General features: G+C 39.6%; 1 protein-coding gene across 1 annotated transcript in view; it reads right to left on the minus strand.

The window, feature by feature from the left end:
- The window catches only part of ptpdc1a (protein tyrosine phosphatase domain containing 1a), a gene marked incomplete at its 5' end in the record, with an annotated part of 38986 nt that extends 36778 nt beyond the window's left edge, over positions 1 to 2208 (minus strand). Inside the window, 2 exons of the mRNA XM_079684494.1 lie at positions 1831 to 1871; positions 2101 to 2208. Of these exons, the coding sequence (XP_079540620.1) occupies positions 1831 to 1871; positions 2101 to 2208 (149 nt within the window). The remainder of the gene's footprint in view (positions 1 to 1830; positions 1872 to 2100) is intronic.
- Positions 2209 to 20216: the final 18008 nt, after the last annotated feature.

Here is a 20216-nt window from a genome sequence, read left to right on the forward strand (position 1 = left end):
GTCACTGTAAGAAAATGTTTAAAGGATCTCTTGTCGAGCTAGGTTGTCAGTTTGAAATGTCTGGATGAAGATGTAAATGATTTACAAATGTAAATGTAAAAATGCCTCTTTTAATCCTCTGAGGGAAAACCCCAAAAAGCATGATAGGGCGAGCCAGGCCCCTTTAAAGGTGACCTATCATGCAAAATGCACTTTTGTATGTCTTTTATACATGAATAAGTGTCCCGGGTGTTCCAGGGAACTCACCAAGTGTCAGAAAACACAACCCTCTCTATTTTCCTCCATACCCAAATCTCTTAAAAAGGGGCTGCAATGGATCTGATACAGACTGATCCAGATTTGAACACTTCTATGACGTCAAAGAAGTGGCGCTACGGCTATTGGGCCAACTCCACCAATCAGGAGGAGACAGCCATGGACATTGCCGTTCGAAAGCGCTGGAGACGCTGTAGTACATATGCCAGGCCTGTAGATGGTGCTGTTCTCACAGAATCAGCCCATGAAAAGACAGTGTTAAATTGAGCGAAATGAGGAATGGCTAAAATGCATGATCTGTTTGGTATTTTGAAAAATAAAAAGTATAAATATGCCTTATATAGGTATGGTCCTACACTATATTATTCAAATATAGCATGATAGGTCCACTTTAAGTTATTTCATTTATTTTTGTCTGCTCCTGAGAAGCTAATGTATAATTTATACAGTTATTTCTGCAAGAAAATTACAATACAATTACTGTTTAATCTTCACATCATGTATTCATGTCGATAATTTTAAGCACCAAATTATTGAAAAGTATCGATAAGAGTATCGAAAAATACCGATACCGATAAGCAGTACCGGTATCGATAAAATCCTAACGATACCCATCCCTATCACTCAGTAATGACTACCTCGGGGTCACAGCGCATTATTTTGACCCACAGTGGGAACTTCAGTCTCATGCTTTGACAGTTATGAAAACAGAGGAGCGGCATTTCGCCGACAACTGCGCGGACACATACACACACACACACTTGAATTGAGGCGAATATTTGTAATGTTCAGAGATTGTTGTGTTTAATATTCATGAGAATATTTGTCATTGTTCAAATGATAAGAAACAAACATTTGCATAAAGCATATTTGTCCACTCATATGTTGATAAGAGTATTAAAAACTTGAAAAATATCTCTCTAAGGAACATTTAGAACAGATAAAACATTTGCGATTAATTTGCGATTAATCACGATTAACTATTGACAATAATGCGATTAATCGCGGTTAACTATGGACAATAATGTGATTAATCGCGATTAAATATTTTAATCGACTGACAGCCCTAATAAAATCATCTACAGCTTTGACTGCATCATAAGGAATGGAATTATTAAAAAGAGGGCAAGATCTGTCAAAACGCATGATCACAGATGTCTAATTCACCAAACACTGTATAACTAGCATCGATAGGAAGGAGGTGCTGCTTGTTTATTGTAATTGTATAAATAAGGTGGATAGATGTTTCTTAACCTGTAAAGTAAGCATTCAATTATTTAGCAACAAACCTTTCAGGTATTACATTTGATGTTTCCTAAATCAAATCTGGAGTACTCCTATATCCACCTTACACCAAATGTCCTGCTACAAAAATCCTGAAGAAATCTTGTTGTTTCACCTGAAAGATTTGTCTTGAAGCTGCAAATTGCTACGCTGTCACACTGCCTCTTGTCTTAACTCTTGTTAATTTATTTTTCAACGGTTCACCAAACCAAGTGTACAGTCCTGTGCCATTGCTTTGAAAATAAAAGATCAAGCAGCTAGTCGTGTTGTTTTTGTGTAGAGCTTTCCTACCCGTCTCCATCTCTGTGCTGATCTCTTCGCCGCAGGCTCCTCTCGTGGAGTAAGGCAGGTCACTCAGAATGCTGACACCAGCTGCCATGGCAGAGGCTGAAATATGTGAATAAACATTGAGTGTCAAAGGACGGTGAAACAAAAATAGGAAAGATAAACAGCTCAACACTCGGAAGCTTAGGTAACAAGGTGCACACACAAATGAGATCTGAAGAGCCTGAGTAGCGTTGCCTGGCAAGATAACCCATGGGGGAGAGAAAAACAAGTCACCGTGTCAGCAGCTGATGTGTCAGTGTGACCGTTACACCTCTGGGAGCAGGTGGGCCACAGAACCACCACACTGTCTCCAGCAGCAGCCAGACACAACATGAGCATCATCACACTCACACTGTTAGGTAAAATACTCCCGTTTCAATGGGCCACACTCAATCAATCAATCAATGTTTATTTATATAGCCCAATATCACAAATGTTACATTTGTCTCAGTGGACTTCACAGTTTGTACAGAATATCAGTATGACAATACGACACCCTCTGTCCTTAGACCCTCACATCGTACAAGGAAAAACTTCCAGAGAAAACCCCACAGTTTAAAGGGAAAAATGGGAGAAACCTCAGGGAGAGCAACAGAGGAGGGATCCCTCTCCCAGGACGGACAGACGTGCAATAGATGCCGTGTGTAAATTGAAAAGATAATACATTTGCAACATAGGTAGTCCAAATGCATCAATAATCAGTAGTCCAAATGCATCAATAATCAAATAAAAACATCCATCAGCTAGTGTGCAGCTTCAGGGCAATGTTTGTTGACTTGCATCTGATTTATGTAGCGTGGTTAGAGTTGTTTCTCACAGAGAGTAATTGAACTACAGGGACCAACTTTCTCTCACATTACACACACAGCTCTAATGGGCCTCATCAATGGTGATGCAGAAGTGAAACTCTGCACCTTTACAGCTCCTCACTGTGCTCCATTAACAATTAAGCAGGGTCGCTGTAGTTCACTGGCTTACTTTTTGATGGGCAAATGATTCCTTGACCACTGCTTTTTCCTTCCTTTTAGATAAAGTCAATAAAGTTGGCTTGATTTAAGAGTAAGGATTGTTTACAGTGAGTTTACTATAAAGGTAATAGCATACAAACAACTGAATGGAATTTTACATTGTTACACTTTCAACTACACCTCTTTGTGTTGTATAGAGCCGAGGTTCTTAAACTTTGTCATGTCCCCCCCCCCAAAAAAAAACAATGTCAGGGGACCCAGCACCTGTTTTTTTTTGGAACCACAGGCCACTGTGCACTTTCACACGACAAACTAGTTTCACCTGGACTTAAACAAGAATCAAGGAAAACTGTAACCCTGTAAATACAAAGTATACAATCGCCCAGAAAGTCTTATGCTGCGTTCACATCGGACGCGATGCGAACATTCGCTTCGCTCTAAACGCTCCTATCGCATCGCTCTAGTCGCTCGAGTTTCACCGCGGCTGTCAGCTGTGTTTTTTCTCGCGTCATTCAAACAAGACGCGCTGGCTCGGGAGCTACAACTACAACAAAATGAACATATTTTACCGTGATTAAATACACGTTTCTAAATGATGCCGACGTAACAACATACTGATACCGGTTAGTAAAAACCATGAATTAATGCTTGACAAGTCTGCAGACAAGAAGGCAGGCGAAAAACCTTTTTTAATGCTTGTTTTCTGAATGGAGATTGGGTCGACCAGGCTAAGCTAACGTTGTATATGCTCATTCCACACTCATAACAACGGCCTACAGACATAAATAAACCAGCGAATGTATTCGCCATGACACAGACAGTCTGTGGTTTGTACTACTACCAGCTAATGGCTAATGTTTTCTGGTTGAACGCGTCACGTAAAAATGTAACTCTCGTTTGACGCGGCCCCCTTCAATCGCCTCAATCGCGTGATTCGCACCGCGTCCACCGCTTCATGCGCGCCATCGGAGCGAATTCGCGTCTGATCGTGTCTCTGCATTGACTTTACATGTAATCGCGCCGCCCCCAAACGTTGCATCGCGTCCGGTGTGAACGTAGCATTAGAAGTTACTGCAATACATTCTAGAATAAATTAAAACTATAGTAAGTTAACTAAACACTTTGCTTTATTTTGAGATGTTGCACTGACACATATTTTGACAAAGTTTTATCAAATTTCACATTTCAAATCAAAAAATGTCATGATAGTTCATATGCACCTTGAAACCATGTTCAATACCATGCTTTCATCCAACACGTCACATTGTATCCTGATTCATTACAGATCTGTAACCAGCTTTTGGGGACTGAGAGGCAGACACACCTGAGATCTAAGCAGAATATGAAGTCAAATGGTGATGTATATGGCAGAAGAAATAAAGTTCTACTTAGTGACTTGCACACATCCTCCGTTTTATTTGTTTACATTAAACTGTGTGCTAAATTATTAGGAAAGTCAGTATTTTGACCGTACCATAATTGTTGTGCATATTTTCCAACTCCAAGCTGTATGAACTTGAATGCATATTGGATTTAAGTAGGGGTGTAACGGTACACATACCCGTACCGCAATTATTCGGTACGGGCCCTTCGGTTCGGTACACGTGTGTACATTCAGAGTAATTTGCTCACATTGGGTTCAACGCATCATAGAGCGAGCAAGTCATTTAATTGGACGAGAGGCATACTATGAGAGCTGGTCACAGGGATGCGTTCAAATGTAGTCAGTAATTTGAGGAACTGTCGAAATGGCGAACGCAGATGAAGTTGAGCTCGAAAATCCTCCGGCATCATTGAAGTCTCCGGTTTGGGAACATTTTGGTTTCGCATTTACGTACAAGGATGACGGACAAAGACAGGTGACCGAACCAAAGCTGTTTGTCGGCATTGTTCAATTAAAATTGGTTACACGGCTGGCAATACATCAAACTTGCACACTCATTTGAAAAGGAATCACCCGAACGTGAATATCAACTGTACCAAAAGAAAAAAGACTGAAGTGCAAACCCAACTCCCACTAGCATTTAAGCCTCCACCACACTCAAAAAGTTCAGACCGAGCCAAAGCTATTACAAACGCCAAATATCATTATGTTGCCATGTTAGCAAAGCGCTACCTGGCTGTATCTGCTACCTCTGTCCCTAGCGAGAGGGTGTTCTCCACAGCAGGAGACATTGTTAGTGCCAGCAGATCTGCCCTTTCGGCAAGCAATGTGGACAAGTAAATTTTTCTTTCAAAAAACATGAAAATACAATGACAAGCAAGTCATAATGTAAAACTGGCTGCTTAGGTACGAGTACAGTACAGTTCAAATACAGCTTATTACAGTTCATCGAAATGCTGCACGTTAATGATTATTTTATTATATTTTGTATTTATTTGAGTGAATACATTATTCACAGTTTAATAATAATTAAAAAAATATATATATATTTTATGTTCTGTGATAATTTTTTCTGCTGTACCGAAAACGTACCGAACCGAACCGTGACCTAAAAACCGAGGTACGTACCGAACCAAAATTTTTGTGAACCGTTACACCCCTAGATTTAAGCATATCAGCTGATGTGTATTAGTGTAATGAGGCCTATGGAGATCAACACCCTATATCAAGGTGTGCAGAATTATTATATCAGGCAAAATGGGCCAACAAAGAGATTTAACTGACAGAAAAGTCAAACATTTTAACATTTCTTTCAAAGGGATGCAGCACTCTTGAAATTGCTAAGATATTGGGGCGTGATCACAGAACCATCAAACGTTATGTTGCAAATAGTCAACAGGGTGGCAAGAAACGCAATGAGAAAAAAAGACGCCAAAGATCTGAGAAGAATCAAACATGAAGCCACCAGGAAGCCATTATGGGGTGGTTTTGGCGCAGTGGTCATCAGATCAAGGGGCGTTGGTGAACTCCTGTTCGAATCCCGCCTCGGCTGCCACTGCGTCAGGCCGTTGTGTCCTTGGGCAAGACACTTTACCCGCATTTGCTCCTGTGGGTAATGTCCACAGTAAGGACTCTTACATGTCTAATATGTGTAATGTGTAATTGTAAAGCGCTTTGAGCACCTGTAAAAGCGCTCTAATAAAAAAATGTAATTCATTATTATTATTATTATTATTATCCTCCAGCGATGAGGGTGACTCTTGACGGACCAGATGGAGGGGCCCGTGGCTGGATCAGTAACGGGCACAGAGCTCCACTTCAACTCAGACACCGAAAAGGTTGAGGTGGGGTTCTGGTATGGGCCGTTATTATTAAAGATGAGCTAGTTGGACCTTTTTGGGTTGAAGATGGATTCAAAATCAACTCCTAAAGCTACTGCCAGTTTTTAGAAGACACTTTAGTCCAGGGGTTGGCAACAGGCGGACCGCGGTCCGGATCCGGACCCAGAAGCCGACCTATCCGTATAGGTACCCGGACCTATAATCAATACATTAATAGGGGACGGGGCGATTCTATTTTAACCGCTGCCGACAGGGGGCGAAAGAGACGAGTGAGCGATACAGGGAGAGAAACACAGAAGAAGAGACGAGAGCGCGGTAGAAAGAAGCGGAGAGGAGAGTGAACAGGCGTGTTAGCGGCAGACAGGGAGAGACAAATAATTACACATGGTACTCTCCAAGAAGAGGAAAGTGGACAGTGAGAACAGAGCTTTTAACCCTGAATGGACGGACTCATTCATGTTCATCATGCCCACTGGGAGCACAGAACCAGTGCGTCTCATTTGTTCAGAGACCGTGGCGCTCATTAAAAGTGCAAAACACGCCACTATGAGACAAAACACAAAGTGTTTGACCAAACATTCCCTCTCAAGTCAGAACTGAGGTCACAACAAATAAGCAGTCTCAGAGCCCAATATGATCAGTCGACCAGAATCAAAATTAAAACTAAATATTGTTCCAGGGCAGGCTAACCGAGGCTAACCAATGAGCACCTGCATGTGTATGAGAATGGCCCTGACACCATTTCAGCCCAGATCTAAACTCCTGGCAGGACAAGCTTAAGCTCAATTCTCGCACTGAATAAAACAAAGTGAGAGAGGGACTGCAATATAAGAGGGAAAGAAAGAGAAACTTTAAAACTGTTCAATTGTTATGATTTTTAAAGACTGATATTGTTCTATAATCGTCTGAAACTGTTAAGTCATGATGTGAAACAGTTATCAAAGAAAAAGGGAGACTCAAGCTGCTGCTACACTTTATTTTATTTATCTAAAATTAAGCACTTTTAAGATGCACATATTTTCAAAAGCTATTTTATTTATTTTCTCTATTTCATTTTAAAATGCAGCCCGAGAGGAACATTACACATATCCACAGTATTTACTGTATATCTGGATAGTTCAATGTTAATTGACAATAAATATTGTTGTTTTTGAATTGTACTTTCTTTATTTGATTGGCAGTCAGTTGTTGATTACATGCAGACGTTGATAAAGCTACAGGCTACTTCAATATATATCACACTAATTCATAAAGCAAGTAAGACATTTTGATGTTCCGGACCTTTGCATGGGGACATTTTCTCTAACTGGACCTCGTTGAATTTTAGTTGAATACCCCTGCTTTAGTCCATCAGTGGAACAGAAAACAGTCTGCATCTTTCAGGAAGACCAGGATTTTCTGATGGACAATGCTCCATCACATGCATCAAAGTACTCCTCTGTGTGGCTAGCCAGTAAGGGCCTTAAAGATGAAAGAATAATGACATGGCCCCCTCCCTCACCTGACCTAAACCCTATTCAGAACTTGTGGGCCCTTCTTAAACGGGAGATCAGATCGTCAACAGATCAAGAAGCCCCATGAATGGAAGTCTTGTGACTGTCATTGAAAAGAAGGGTGGCTATATTGGTCACTAATTTTTTTATCTCAGAAATGTTTATTTGTACATTTTGAGATGTTTATTATTTTCTCACTTTAACAGATGAAAATAAACCAGTCAGATGGGAACATTTTCATTCCCCCTTAGTTGCATAATAATTCTGCACACTAATATTGCCCAATATGTGTGCACACATAGATTTAAGAAACAAAAACCTCTCTTTTACTTTCGTAGATATTGAGACTTGAGCTTTATTAACATTTTGGATTGACCAAGAGCACTCTAGTTGTTCAATAATACAATTAATCCTCAAAAATATAACTTGTGTAATAAATGTGCACGCAGTGACCTATCATTTGTAGTTCTTCCACTCTGGTTTGGTATTCAGGGGAATATGAATACATTGCAGAAAACAAGTGTGACATTTAAATGTTTCTGTTTGATACATTACAGAGCTGTACAGAAAGTTGAAAAACGTTGAAGTGTGAATGCTTCAGTCCATGTTGGACTTCCTTCATGGCAAAGTGAGGCCCCGTCCACACGGACACGAAACCGATTTCGAACCGAAGTCGATTCCCCATTTTGGGAAGAAAATATATATATTTATAATCATAATGTATCATAAACGTGTGACGATTAGTCGACTAATCGCCTTAATTGACGACTATTGGTCGGCTACAAAAATCTTTAGTCGAGGGCAGCCCTAGTTGGCAGGATATTACCAATCACAAACATCAACAAGTGCACTTTCACCCGAGCGTCATATTTCACAAATGAACAGTAAACTATATTATTAAACAAATATGGAGAAGTTAAAGACATAATCCAGGCTAAAAAAAAGAAAGGTGCAGCTGCCAAATGCCGAAAGCAGAACTGAAACAAAATCACAATTAGAATGTGAAAATTAACTGATTTAAATATAACTACCCATACGAGTATATCTGACTATTTGGTTACTTGATTAAATGTATGTGCTGCTTAGGTCTACTCTCACAGAAGTGCTAATACAGTTATTAACAGAATGAGTTACACACTATAGTGTCACCCACGTGAAAACACCTGTGTTAGGTCTTTAGTGTGTCCAGCTTTCAACCATATTATTTTTGATATTTAATAATAGATCAAGCACGAATAGGAAAAGGACATTGGTTCCTATTATTAAAGGGCCTGTATCTTAAAAAAAATGAACCTGTTACTGTGTTAGTGTGAAGTTGATGTTTTACCATCCCCTACAGGGCACATAAGTTGATTGTTAGTGTTAACCACAGACAATGGTGAATGAGGTCCTAAGTCCTAGGAGGTATAAAAGGTAAAGGTGTGGGCATGGGAAGACCCTCTGTAACCCATCATGTCTGTTTTGTTTCACCTTTGACTAAAATACCTCAATAACTTAATAATAAACCACATAAAATGATGTTAACTGCATTTTTTGAACCTAAATGTGCACATTTGTTTTCCCTGGCATAGGTCTCTAAACAGATCATGGCTCTGTCTAGAAGCTGCGTAAAGACGTTATCATACATGACTTAAGTATTATCAATGACCAGACTGAATTATACCCAGATCAATGTGATAATAACTTACTGGACTCAATGTTAAGTCCTGTCAGAGACACAGTAAGTAGGCTATCCTTTAGGATTTGACTGTACTACAATGCCATGCAGTTTGCCTCAATGATTTCAAATGTTACTAGTCATTTAGCCTATATAATTAGCTAGCAAAAACATAGGTCATGACAATAATTCATTTTAGCTCCCTCTGCAAGGTATCTTCAGGGTTAACTCTGTTTTCTCAGTCCTGCTGGACCACTTCTTACTGGGCAAGATCTCCATGGTAACTCATGTTGAACACCAGGCAAGGAAACACTCTTTAAACTTCCAAATGCAAGGAAGAAGGCTGGCAATAAACCCTTAAATGTGTAAACTAAAATAATAATCACTTAGCAGGCTTAATTAAGGACTTCTTAAAAATAAATGTTGTAACTTAAGACATTGTCACCACTTTATCGATGTGTCATAGTTGAAAAATAATCCAATATATACTCTCTGTCTGGATTTATTACGATGAATGGTGAACAGGCCGGGGCAGCTCATTACTCTGATGCTCAGATGGAGGAAAGCCATCTTTAGTGCTTTTCCAATTACACATTACATGTCTTTGAAAACGGAAAGAGGGGATATTTACAGAACCTGGACTGTATCGTTTGAAGTAAGATGATAGTGAATAACAGCACAATCAATATGTATTTTTAACAATAATATTGAAGCTATTTAAAAGCACAAATGTCCTTGTTTGGTAAAAGATCATCTGTGCCTGCAGGTGTTGGAGTGTGTGTTCACTCAGTGACAGAGAGCAGTATCCTGTCCTGCTCTCACCGCAGCTCATGTGTCCATTAGCCTGGCAGCGCTCAGCGTTACCGTACAGTTAGTGTGAACGCGTATCCTGCCCTAGAAAAATAACGTTTAAGTTAAACCGGTGAAAGTTGCGTAACGTAAGTGTTCGTAAACGTTTTGGTGCTGATGCTGCCAGCAGAACACTTAACGCTAATGCTAGCTAGTTAGCTTACTGGACTGTCTTTACTGGGCTAACGTAATGGCTAAAGAAGGGCGAACTTACCGAGTCCGGGTCTTTATTCACAATATCGGGCAAAGTCGATTCATCTCTCTGAGTCCATGCTTGTTCGATCGCTGGCACCAATCAAAGCGGGGTTTTACCTCTAGCCACATAGTTGGGTCCGCTAAGTGCAGCTAGCTTACTAGCTCACTTAGCAACCTGACATGTTGTCACGGTCCAGTGGCGTCACGTGACTGCACAGAAGCAGTAGTGAAGAATCGAGATGTTGATGAATGGAAAATAGGGTTTCTCACAGTATAAACTCATTATAGCTCATCAATGTTTACAAAAGCTGTGTTTGGCCTTTTTTTCACACAGGCTGTTTTACAGAAGTCCAACTTGTAATTGTATAGGGTTGCCAACTCTCACGCATCTGGCGTGTGACACACGCTTTCACTTTCAATCTCACGCTCTCACGCTGCCCAAAATATTCTCACGCCAAAAACAAGAATACCGAAGACGGTTTTGAAAACCTTTGTCACGTAGTGATCGTCTTCTCAATAGAACATCTTTGATAATGTCTTCTGGCCAATCAGAATCAAGATGAGAGGCGAAGTCCCTCCCTTTCCGGGAGCCTCCATGGGACCCCGGAAGCGGAAAATTATACATTGAAGTCAATGGAGAGAGAAAAGTTATCTTTTGATCCCGTTTGAATTGTGCCACGAATGACACATATAATGTTTGTCAATCTTAAACAATAATTTCCATGTAAAAAAAGTCAGTTTGTCGTAAAACTGTTGAAATATAAGACTATGAAAAATACGCAACTAGAAAGACTACAAATCCCAAATGCATTCTGGGTCGCGTAAGTGATGTCATAGGCGATAATGCTCCAAGACTGGTTGCGGCTCGCAAAGCAAAGAGGAAGAAGAAGACTGATTTATTCCCTCCAATAAATATAAGAGATTGCTCCAATAAATTCACTTTTACAAGATGCCTGTGTGCTTTGTACCAGGTTGTAATCACAAAAAAGAGCATACCACTTGCTCGTTCTATCGCTTCCCGTCTTATGAAAGGACCAGGATTCGTTGGACCAAACATATCAGGTAATATACATGTTTTGCATGGAACATAGTCAAGTTAGCTACCTAGCTAGTAGCGAGCATGTTAGTTAGCATTACATTACTTAGCCTTGTCATTTGTATTAGCCTTAACATGAAGTAAACCAAAACGTTAAACAGTAAGAGTAGTCATGATGGTAAGTATTTTGTGAAACATTTGAAGAGTAGCCTATCGCCCCCTCCACCAGGTGCTAAGGTGGCGGGAGGTAGGCTAAAGCCACATTAGCATATTTTCTACTTAATGCTATCTGCACAAATGGTTAACATTGAACATTAAAAGATCAGGCAGTTCAGGGATAGTCGAAGGAAGGAAGGAAGGAAGGCAGGCAGCTTTGCATGACATTCTTCTGTACGTGTTTCATTGTGATGATAGTGAGAGTGAGTCAATCTGTTTGTTGGAAAGACAGTAGTTGAGTGATTACTGAGAAAATTATTAAAATAGATAATTATTCAGTGTTGTTACTTTAAAGTGTTGTTACTGACCTTTTTCTCTTTTATTTTCTTTACCTCACCTGTAACTGCTGAGACCCTGAGGAACATGCACACTGGACTGACCTGCTCTTGCAACCTGATTTCCACTGTACGTAATAGTATTTGGTTATGGTATATTATTTATATACATCAAAGGCACAATGCACCCCCCAGAGACACACATGTATTGAGTTTGATATTTTGCATTGGTCATGTGAAATCATGTTTACATACTAGACAGCTGTAGGAGCGGCAACTTGTTTTGAAATTGAATTTTTAATATCCGATAATAAAGTTGATCTGTTTTCTTTATTCTTCTCTCTTCCCAGCTCCATCCATCAGCATTCTCTGTTCCTGCAGGTCCTGCTTGCTAATCAATATTCATATTTTTTTACACAATTACAAATAAAGTCAATGTATTGTATGACATGAAGTTGTGCTTCATTCTGAGTCAATAATAAATTCATTCTGCCTTCAACTGCAAAATGATTGTGGACTGCACCGACATCCATGTAGCTGCCCCCCAGTAAGATGAACCAAGCAAAGTTGACACTCAACATACAGCTGTGCTCTTAAGTTTACATGAAGAATTTGTGAAATATTGGTAATAACAGGTTTAAATGATTATTAGTAATTCATTATATAATTGTCTCATTGTAGATGAGCAGACAGGGAGCCAGACGAGAAAAGCAGAATATGCAGCTGCCATTTTCCACATGGAAAAGAGAAAGGGCCAAGTGTATTTGAGTGGACAAAAGAGAAATCCCAAATACGAAAAATAAAATTATACAATTTACAGATATTTATACAAATATATATATCTCCTATATACACCATGTATAATGATGGTGTATGATGTAGAAGGAAGTGTGGTAGATAACAAGTAAATATAGAGTTACATACAGATCCATGTTACAGCAAAAGATGGAATAACTAAGAAGCACGCAGTATAATAATAATTACATGCAACAATTAAATAACTGCTCAGCATCTCCACCACAATCCCAGTGTCCTGTTTTCCTCCCCTCTGCATAACACCCCATCTCACAGACGAAACACAACGCAGAGTCTGAGGGTGTTAAGAATATGTTTATTTAAATGTCCTCCTCTCTACTGGCCAACACAGGGAGCATATGCTGGGTGTAGAATTGTTCCAGGAGGAGGAGATTTCCATGCCATGCAGGGTCTTTGGGGATGGGGATGGGGATGATGATCGCCTCCTTCGTGGTCCACAGTAGCAGAGACTCCGGTCTGTGATGTGCAGCTTTATATAATATACAATACATTTTTGAAAAACATTTGATAAACAAAAAAGGATTTGGTCAGGATCTAGAGTCAGTGTGTAGTTTATGAATTAATCAATGCTCTCTACATTAGGAAAACACATACCAGTGTACCAGAGGGAGTCACACACAGCTGTGCCTAGATAACCAAACAAATTGACAACAGGAATGCAAACGCATCAGGTATGAAAAAGGTGACAAGGATCCGAGCCCCCCGACCCCACAGAATATCGTCAGAACAACTAAAGCAGCAGTGTTAATAATAATAGAAACGCCATAGAGTCACATCTAATAGAAATATATAAAAAGCATTTATTTTAATTGTGTAGCAGTCAGTTTATAATTTTGGCAGCACTGTTGAGCATTTTGAAAATGTATTTTCATGCCTCTGTGCAAGGCTTAGTCTTTCTATCTTTATAGCCACTGGTGTAAAGTAACTAAGTTCATCAACTCAACAAGTACTATACTTGGGAACAATTTTGAGATACTTGTACTTTACTTAGGTTTTTCCATGTTTTGCTACTTTGTTCTTCTACTCCATTACAGTTCAGAGGTAAATGGTGTACTTTTACTCCACTACATGTATTTAATCCCTTTAGTTACTTTACAGATGTGGATGAATGATGTGAAATATAATCAAGTGTTAAATCAGACTTTAGTTCCACCTGGAGTAAATCCAAAAGCTACCCTGCAGTATACAAAGTCATTCAAACTAGCTGCACCTTTACCAGCTTTGATAACACTTTAATGATCAATCATTATAAAACATCATATTATTCTGAAATGGACCAATCTGCAAAATGACTACTTTTACTGTCGCTACTTTCACTATATTTTGATAATAATACTTTTCTACTTTTACTTGAGGAACATTTGGAATGCAGGACTTTTACTGTAACAGAGTATTCCTACACTCTGGTACTTCTACTTTTACTGAAGTACAAGATCTGAGTACTTCTACTTTTACTCAAGTAGAGTACACGATCTGAGTAGGCTACTTCTACTTTTACTCAAGTACAAGAACTGAATACTTCTACTGTTAATCAAGTACAAGATATATACTTATACCACCTCTGTTTATAGCCTATGAAAAAAACGATTAGAAAACGAAGGCTAAAGCTAACGTTAGCAGATAGTGACAATGTATGCTACAATGTATGTTAGCTAGCTCAACGATAATATCGCAACGGGAAAAAAAAACTTTTCAGTGCACATCACGCTCTGCCGCTTCGACAGGGAGCTCTACTCTGAACACCTGAACGGCCCGTTCTAACAGCTGTTCACCAGCGGTCCAGTCTGTGCCACAGTGACTACGGACGCACAGTTAATATTAACGAACGCACCGCACGTAATGTAGCTGCTGAAGCTAGACCATCATCGCCGAGCAGCAGAGGCTTATTATACATCATTAGCAGAGCCGACAGGCAGGAAGACTCGAGCACACAGCTCGCGCTTCATTATAATATATAAAAAAAGCTTGCGGCCGCACATTAATCTGGGTCCCAGACCCCCTCCCATACCCCAAAATATTTTTATTGCAGATCTACATGAATCACACAAACGACCTATTTTGGATTCAAAACGAAGAATTTCGCCGAAAGGTGACAAGTTTGCATCCCTGGACAAGATAACCAAAATCCTTGAATCTACACACAGCAAATAAACTAAAATGACACAACGAGATGTAAAAAGGAGATCACACATATAGTCGATATAAAACTGGCCGCTTCAATCTGAAGAGCAACTAAAACAAAACACGGGAGTGTATCTTGTTCTTGTAAACACTAATGTTATCCACGGCATACACAGACACCACGAAGTTCTTAAGGAGAAAAATAGTTGCTAAAACAAAACACGTTAGTGTACCTTGTTAGCTAGCTGACATTAACCTTAAACATTGCACTCATATTACTCACTTAAACCTTGTAAAGCCGGTCCCGCATGCTGACTCTTACAGAACCGCTCCCTTTCGTGTATGTACAGCTCTCAACATGCCCAGACTTGTAGTGATTTTCACCTCGTTTTATACTTTTTCGCCTCATTCTGAAAGAAACAGGTGAAATTTACTAACGTGACAGCCATCTTTGTGATAGTGACGCGTATTGTGCGAGACCAGAGACCTGTAGTTCACTGAGCGGTTTCACACAAAAAAAATTGTAACTTCACAGTTTTACGACACATTTTTATTTTTTTGACTTGCAAAATGTTCTTTTAATTTGACAAACATCATATGTGTCATTCGTGGCACAATTCAAACGGGATCGAAAGATGACTTTTCTCTCTCCATTGACGTCAATGTATAATTTTCCGCTTCCGGGGTCCCATGGGTCGGAAGTAGATGGGCGGGACTTCGCCTCTCTATAGAGAACCGCAGTGACGCGTCGTAAAACCCGGAAGTAAGTTAGCATTTTTAGCACTTCCGGTTCCTTCCTCAAAAAGCAATGCATTTTTTCCATAGGGTTTTGGAAAATAGCTCGAAATAAGGTCTTTGGTTGACACAAATTTAAGAGGTAAATCACGTTTTGTTCTACGACATTAAATACAACAGCAGTGACCCCACTGGGGGTTTTTGAAGAGTTTACGTGTCTGAAAAACGATGGTTGTTACCGAATGGCTGAATAGGACTACAGAAATTGTCGAGGCCGTTGTACGTCATTACGCCGAACACGTAAACACTCCCGCTAAGTTTGTTTTCCCCTGTGTTCTGCTTGAAAGCAAGTACCTGCCTATCTTTAGTATCTGTATATCTATATCTGACCATTAGAATCTGTATTTTTGAAATTGTCATTTTTAACACCGTAGTTTTACAAATTATAGAATAATTAATTACCAGTGTTTTCCAATTTTACTCGGCAGTTCGTTTCGTTGTCTAACGTTAGCTAAAGCTAGCGCTACTAGTTAGCTACGCAATGGTTTGTTGCTTTGCTCGGGGTTGCAGCCACAGGTCTTCGCACGAAACGTGCTTGTTCTATCGTTTCCCGGCCAATGTTTTCCAAAGGAGAGTCTGGATTCGTGCCTTGAGGTAAGCTGACGTTACATTTTTGTCCATGTCACGGTGAAATGTAAATAATGGGTAGTGACTGTATCGCCGTTATAGAGATGGCGCTGCTGAAAAGACCGCAACATATGTAAAGATAATGAATACATCCTATTAAAACCTGTGTGGCTTATATGATAAGTCTTATTAGTACAAGCAGCATAACTTTTCACCATGTAACTAAAGATTGTAGTCAGGGAAATCAGTTTGACATATTGAACTAATAACAAATCACCTCTGGCTGGCAGAGAACTCTCTGCTCCATAGCTTCTCTTGGACGTAAAATCACATTCCATCCCTCACATACTTTTGTATATATAATAACTTATATTTAGTTTTTCTTGTTATGCTGCTGCAACACAAACATTTCCCAAATTGGGATCAATACAGTAATATCTTATCTTAATTAATTAAGAAATATAACTATTATAATTAGTGTAGAAGCTGACACCTATTTTCAATATGGATTAATCTACCATTTATTTCTTTAATTCAATTTTCATCTATAAAAATTTCAAAATAGTGAAAATGTTCACGAGACTTATCAAAGTGCAAGGTTATATCTTTAGATGTTTTGTTTTAGCCTATGTACTGTATGTCTTAATGCTCTCACAATATTTGTGACGGTGTGACTTCCATGAAACTATATTTTATATCTTCCCAACAGACGAGCTGACAGGAAACCTAACACTCTAACAACCACAACATTGCAAAGGCGAGTAAATGTAAATTAAAAACAATTCACAATTTTTGTATTTCTTCTTCATTGCAGTGAGGTGAAGCTGACCTTGCACTTGGTGCCAGTAAGGATGTTCCTCACGCAGGCTGAATGTTTCTCCTTCCTTACTGACACAGAAGCCCTTGATTTGCAATGCTTCACTAATTGTCATTTCCCTGGCTCCGTGGGGACACTTTACCTCCAGCACAGCGGAAGACCCTACCAGACCATCCGGAGATGCCCCCAACAATCCTGATAGGGAGAGCCACAAATCTGACTCATGGACCTGCATCTGAGTTACAGTGGTGAATGCCCTGACGCCCTCACATTCATTCATAGTCCCCCACTGTACAGACAAAACACAATCAAGGGCCTGTTGTTGCCCTAGCACCCTGGCAATAAGGGAAGCAGTCACACGCTTTGACCTCAGGACAGCTCCAAAGTTGCTGGCAGTCAACCTTCCTTTCCTGAACAAATGCCAGTTTGGGTTGGTTCGCTGACCAGTGGTAGCCACCTGAATTGCCCTCTGTTGCTCTTCAGACAATGCCATGCTTGCCACAATTGCCTCAGGTCCCTGGTGCCCAACAGATTTGATAATTTCAGGAACAGTAAGTGTTTCCAAGCTGTAGTGTTCCTCTTCTGGCTTCGGGGGAGAGAAGCCAAGAAATTCCTGAGAACCTGCCCCCGAGTCTGTCCCTCAGCCAGTCACGATCTTCGGAGGTGGGCTCTCTTGTCAGCGGGTTAAATTAGTTATTGGTTTCAACAGTCACATTAAAACAGTTACTAAATCAGCTTACTATCACCTAAAGAACATATCTAGGATTAAAAGACTAATGTCACAGCAGGATTTGGAAAAACGTGTCCATGCTTTTATCTTCAGTAGACTGGACTACTGCAATGGTGTCTTCACAGGTCTCACTAAAAAATTTATTAGAAAGCTGCAGCTGATTCAGAACACCGCTGCTCGAGTCCTTACCAACACTAAGAAAGTGGATCACATCGCTCCAGTTCTGAAGTCTTTACACTAGCTTCCTGTGTGTCAAAGAATAGATTTCAAAATACTGCTACTGTTTATAAAGCACTGCATGGTTTAGGACCAAAATGCATTTCTGACCTCCTGCTAAATGATGAACCATCCAGATCTCTCAGGTCTTCAGGGACTGGTCAGCTTTCTGTCCCCAGAGTCAGAACTAAACATGGTAAAGCAGCGTACAGTTATTATGCTCCAAATATCTGGAACAAACTCCCAGAAACCTGCAGTTCCGCTGCAACTTACTACTTTTAAATCCAGGCTAAAGGCTTTTCTTTTTGTCGCTGCTCTTAATTGAACTATTCATATCTTAGAATGCACTGTAACTTTTATCCATGTATTTTTTCTTTTAATGTTTATTTTATTAGCTTTTCTTTTTAATAACTGATTTTAAATGCCATTTTCTTAATGTCTTTCATTTTTTGTAAAGCACTTTGAATTGCATTGTGTTGAAAAATGCTATATAAATAAACTTGCCTTGCCTTGCCTAATGAAGATTTCATGTGACACATACAATTGATTTGTTGATGGGAATTAATGTGAATAAATTAACTCTAGGTTAACGGTACTCTTGCTATCACTACTCACCGACAATATAAACCTTGTCCCTCATGCTAGCCCTGACAACACCGGTAAGCACACCTTCATCTAGGCTGCACTGTAACGTGTCCTGACTTGTAGTGGTTCTCTCCTCTATCTACACTCTTCTTGTCATCTTTGTAAAACGATATCAGACTGGTAATTGACACAGCCATGACTTCTAGTTGAATTCAGTGTGGCTAAAATGAAAAGCTTTGTTCAAATATGCAAGCACGCGAAAGTCAAATTCAGCTTTATTGTCAAAAACGCTACATGTGTTATACATCCAGAAATATCGAAATATCGTTTCCCACAGTGTGACATGTATACATAAAACAAAAAGGGCCTAGATAAACGTGGTATACATTAAACAAAACGGGCCTAGATAACCGGGTTATACAGTTTAAAATGTTAATATATTTAAAGTGTTAAAAGTGCAGTTTCAGTGCAAGTCAGTTGAAACGATCTTAAATTGGCGTGACGTTGAAGTCGTGCGACCCTGCTGCTTTACTGGCTTGTAGTTCGTTTATAGCATAACGTTAGCATTTCGCTTTTGGCGACTAGATTTATGATTCAAAAATTATAAAAGTAGGGTTGACATGTGGAGATTATCCGGCTGAACAAAACGTGATCCATCTCTTAAATGTGTGTCAACCACAGACCTTATTTCGAGCTATTTTCCAAAATCCTATGGAGAATTTGCATTGGTTTTTCGCGAAGGAACCGGAAGAAGTTTACTTCCGGGTTTTACGACGCGTCACTGCGGTTCTCTATTGCAGGAAGTCCCGACGGAGAATACTTTGGCTCAGCTGTAGTACATTTCTATATACATCCAGGGCCGTAAGGGGGTGAAAAGTTAGGACGATTCTAAGGGCCCATGACTGACAAGGGCCCCAACAATTGTAGAACATTAAGAAGATGTTTAAGTAACCTTTCATCAATCACTAATAATTAACATTAATATAACATTATATTGATAATGTACTCACTAAACTTACGATTCATTTCACTTTTTTTGTTCGAAAAGTTAATTATCCAAAGTCTTTGTACACCCCCCTCTCTTTAAATGTAATGGTTTGGTCCTGTCTCCAAACGCTGTGGGCAGCGCCGTATAGACTGAGAGTTATGTCATCTCCGTTCACTCCAATGGACCACTTTTTTACAGCAATGGCGGATCGTGGAGCCTCTCAATCGTTCCCCGGAAGTTAGCGCCAAGGCTAGCAGAGCTGTAGAGTTGCAGCATAATAGACCGTTCGTGACGGACTTTTAAAGGTAAGAAGAAGCTTAAAGATTTATATTGCGGATATTATCAGTACATCTGATTCAAATTAACATGTGTATTAAAGGATGTCAGTGGATTATCCCTAAATTAGTAGATTTAGGGAACGTTTACAGATAACAGATTAAGCTAGGATACCATACCATAGTACCATACACTATACCATAGTGGTTGAATACACAGTATTAGGAAACACTTTATACTTACTGGACATGTTATACTCATTATATACTGTATATAAAATATGACCAAGAATGTGAGACAACTTTATAGAAATTCATATCACATCTGTTACTGATGCCATTTGTCATACTTTGTTAAACTCACAAATAATAAAGTTCCATAACTTCAGTTGGGAACAAAGACCACACCTTATCTCCCCAAGGCAATTTCCCATCCAATAGGTGTGCTATATAGGTGTGTATAACCCTTTCTCCTGTCTGTTACTCCCTCTTTCAGCACAAGAACCAGAGGGGGATTCAATGGAGC

The sequence above is a fragment of the Notothenia rossii genome, assembly GCF_949606895.1.
Source record: "Notothenia rossii genome assembly, chromosome: 5".
Lineage (NCBI taxonomy): Eukaryota > Metazoa > Chordata > Actinopteri > Perciformes > Nototheniidae > Notothenia > Notothenia rossii.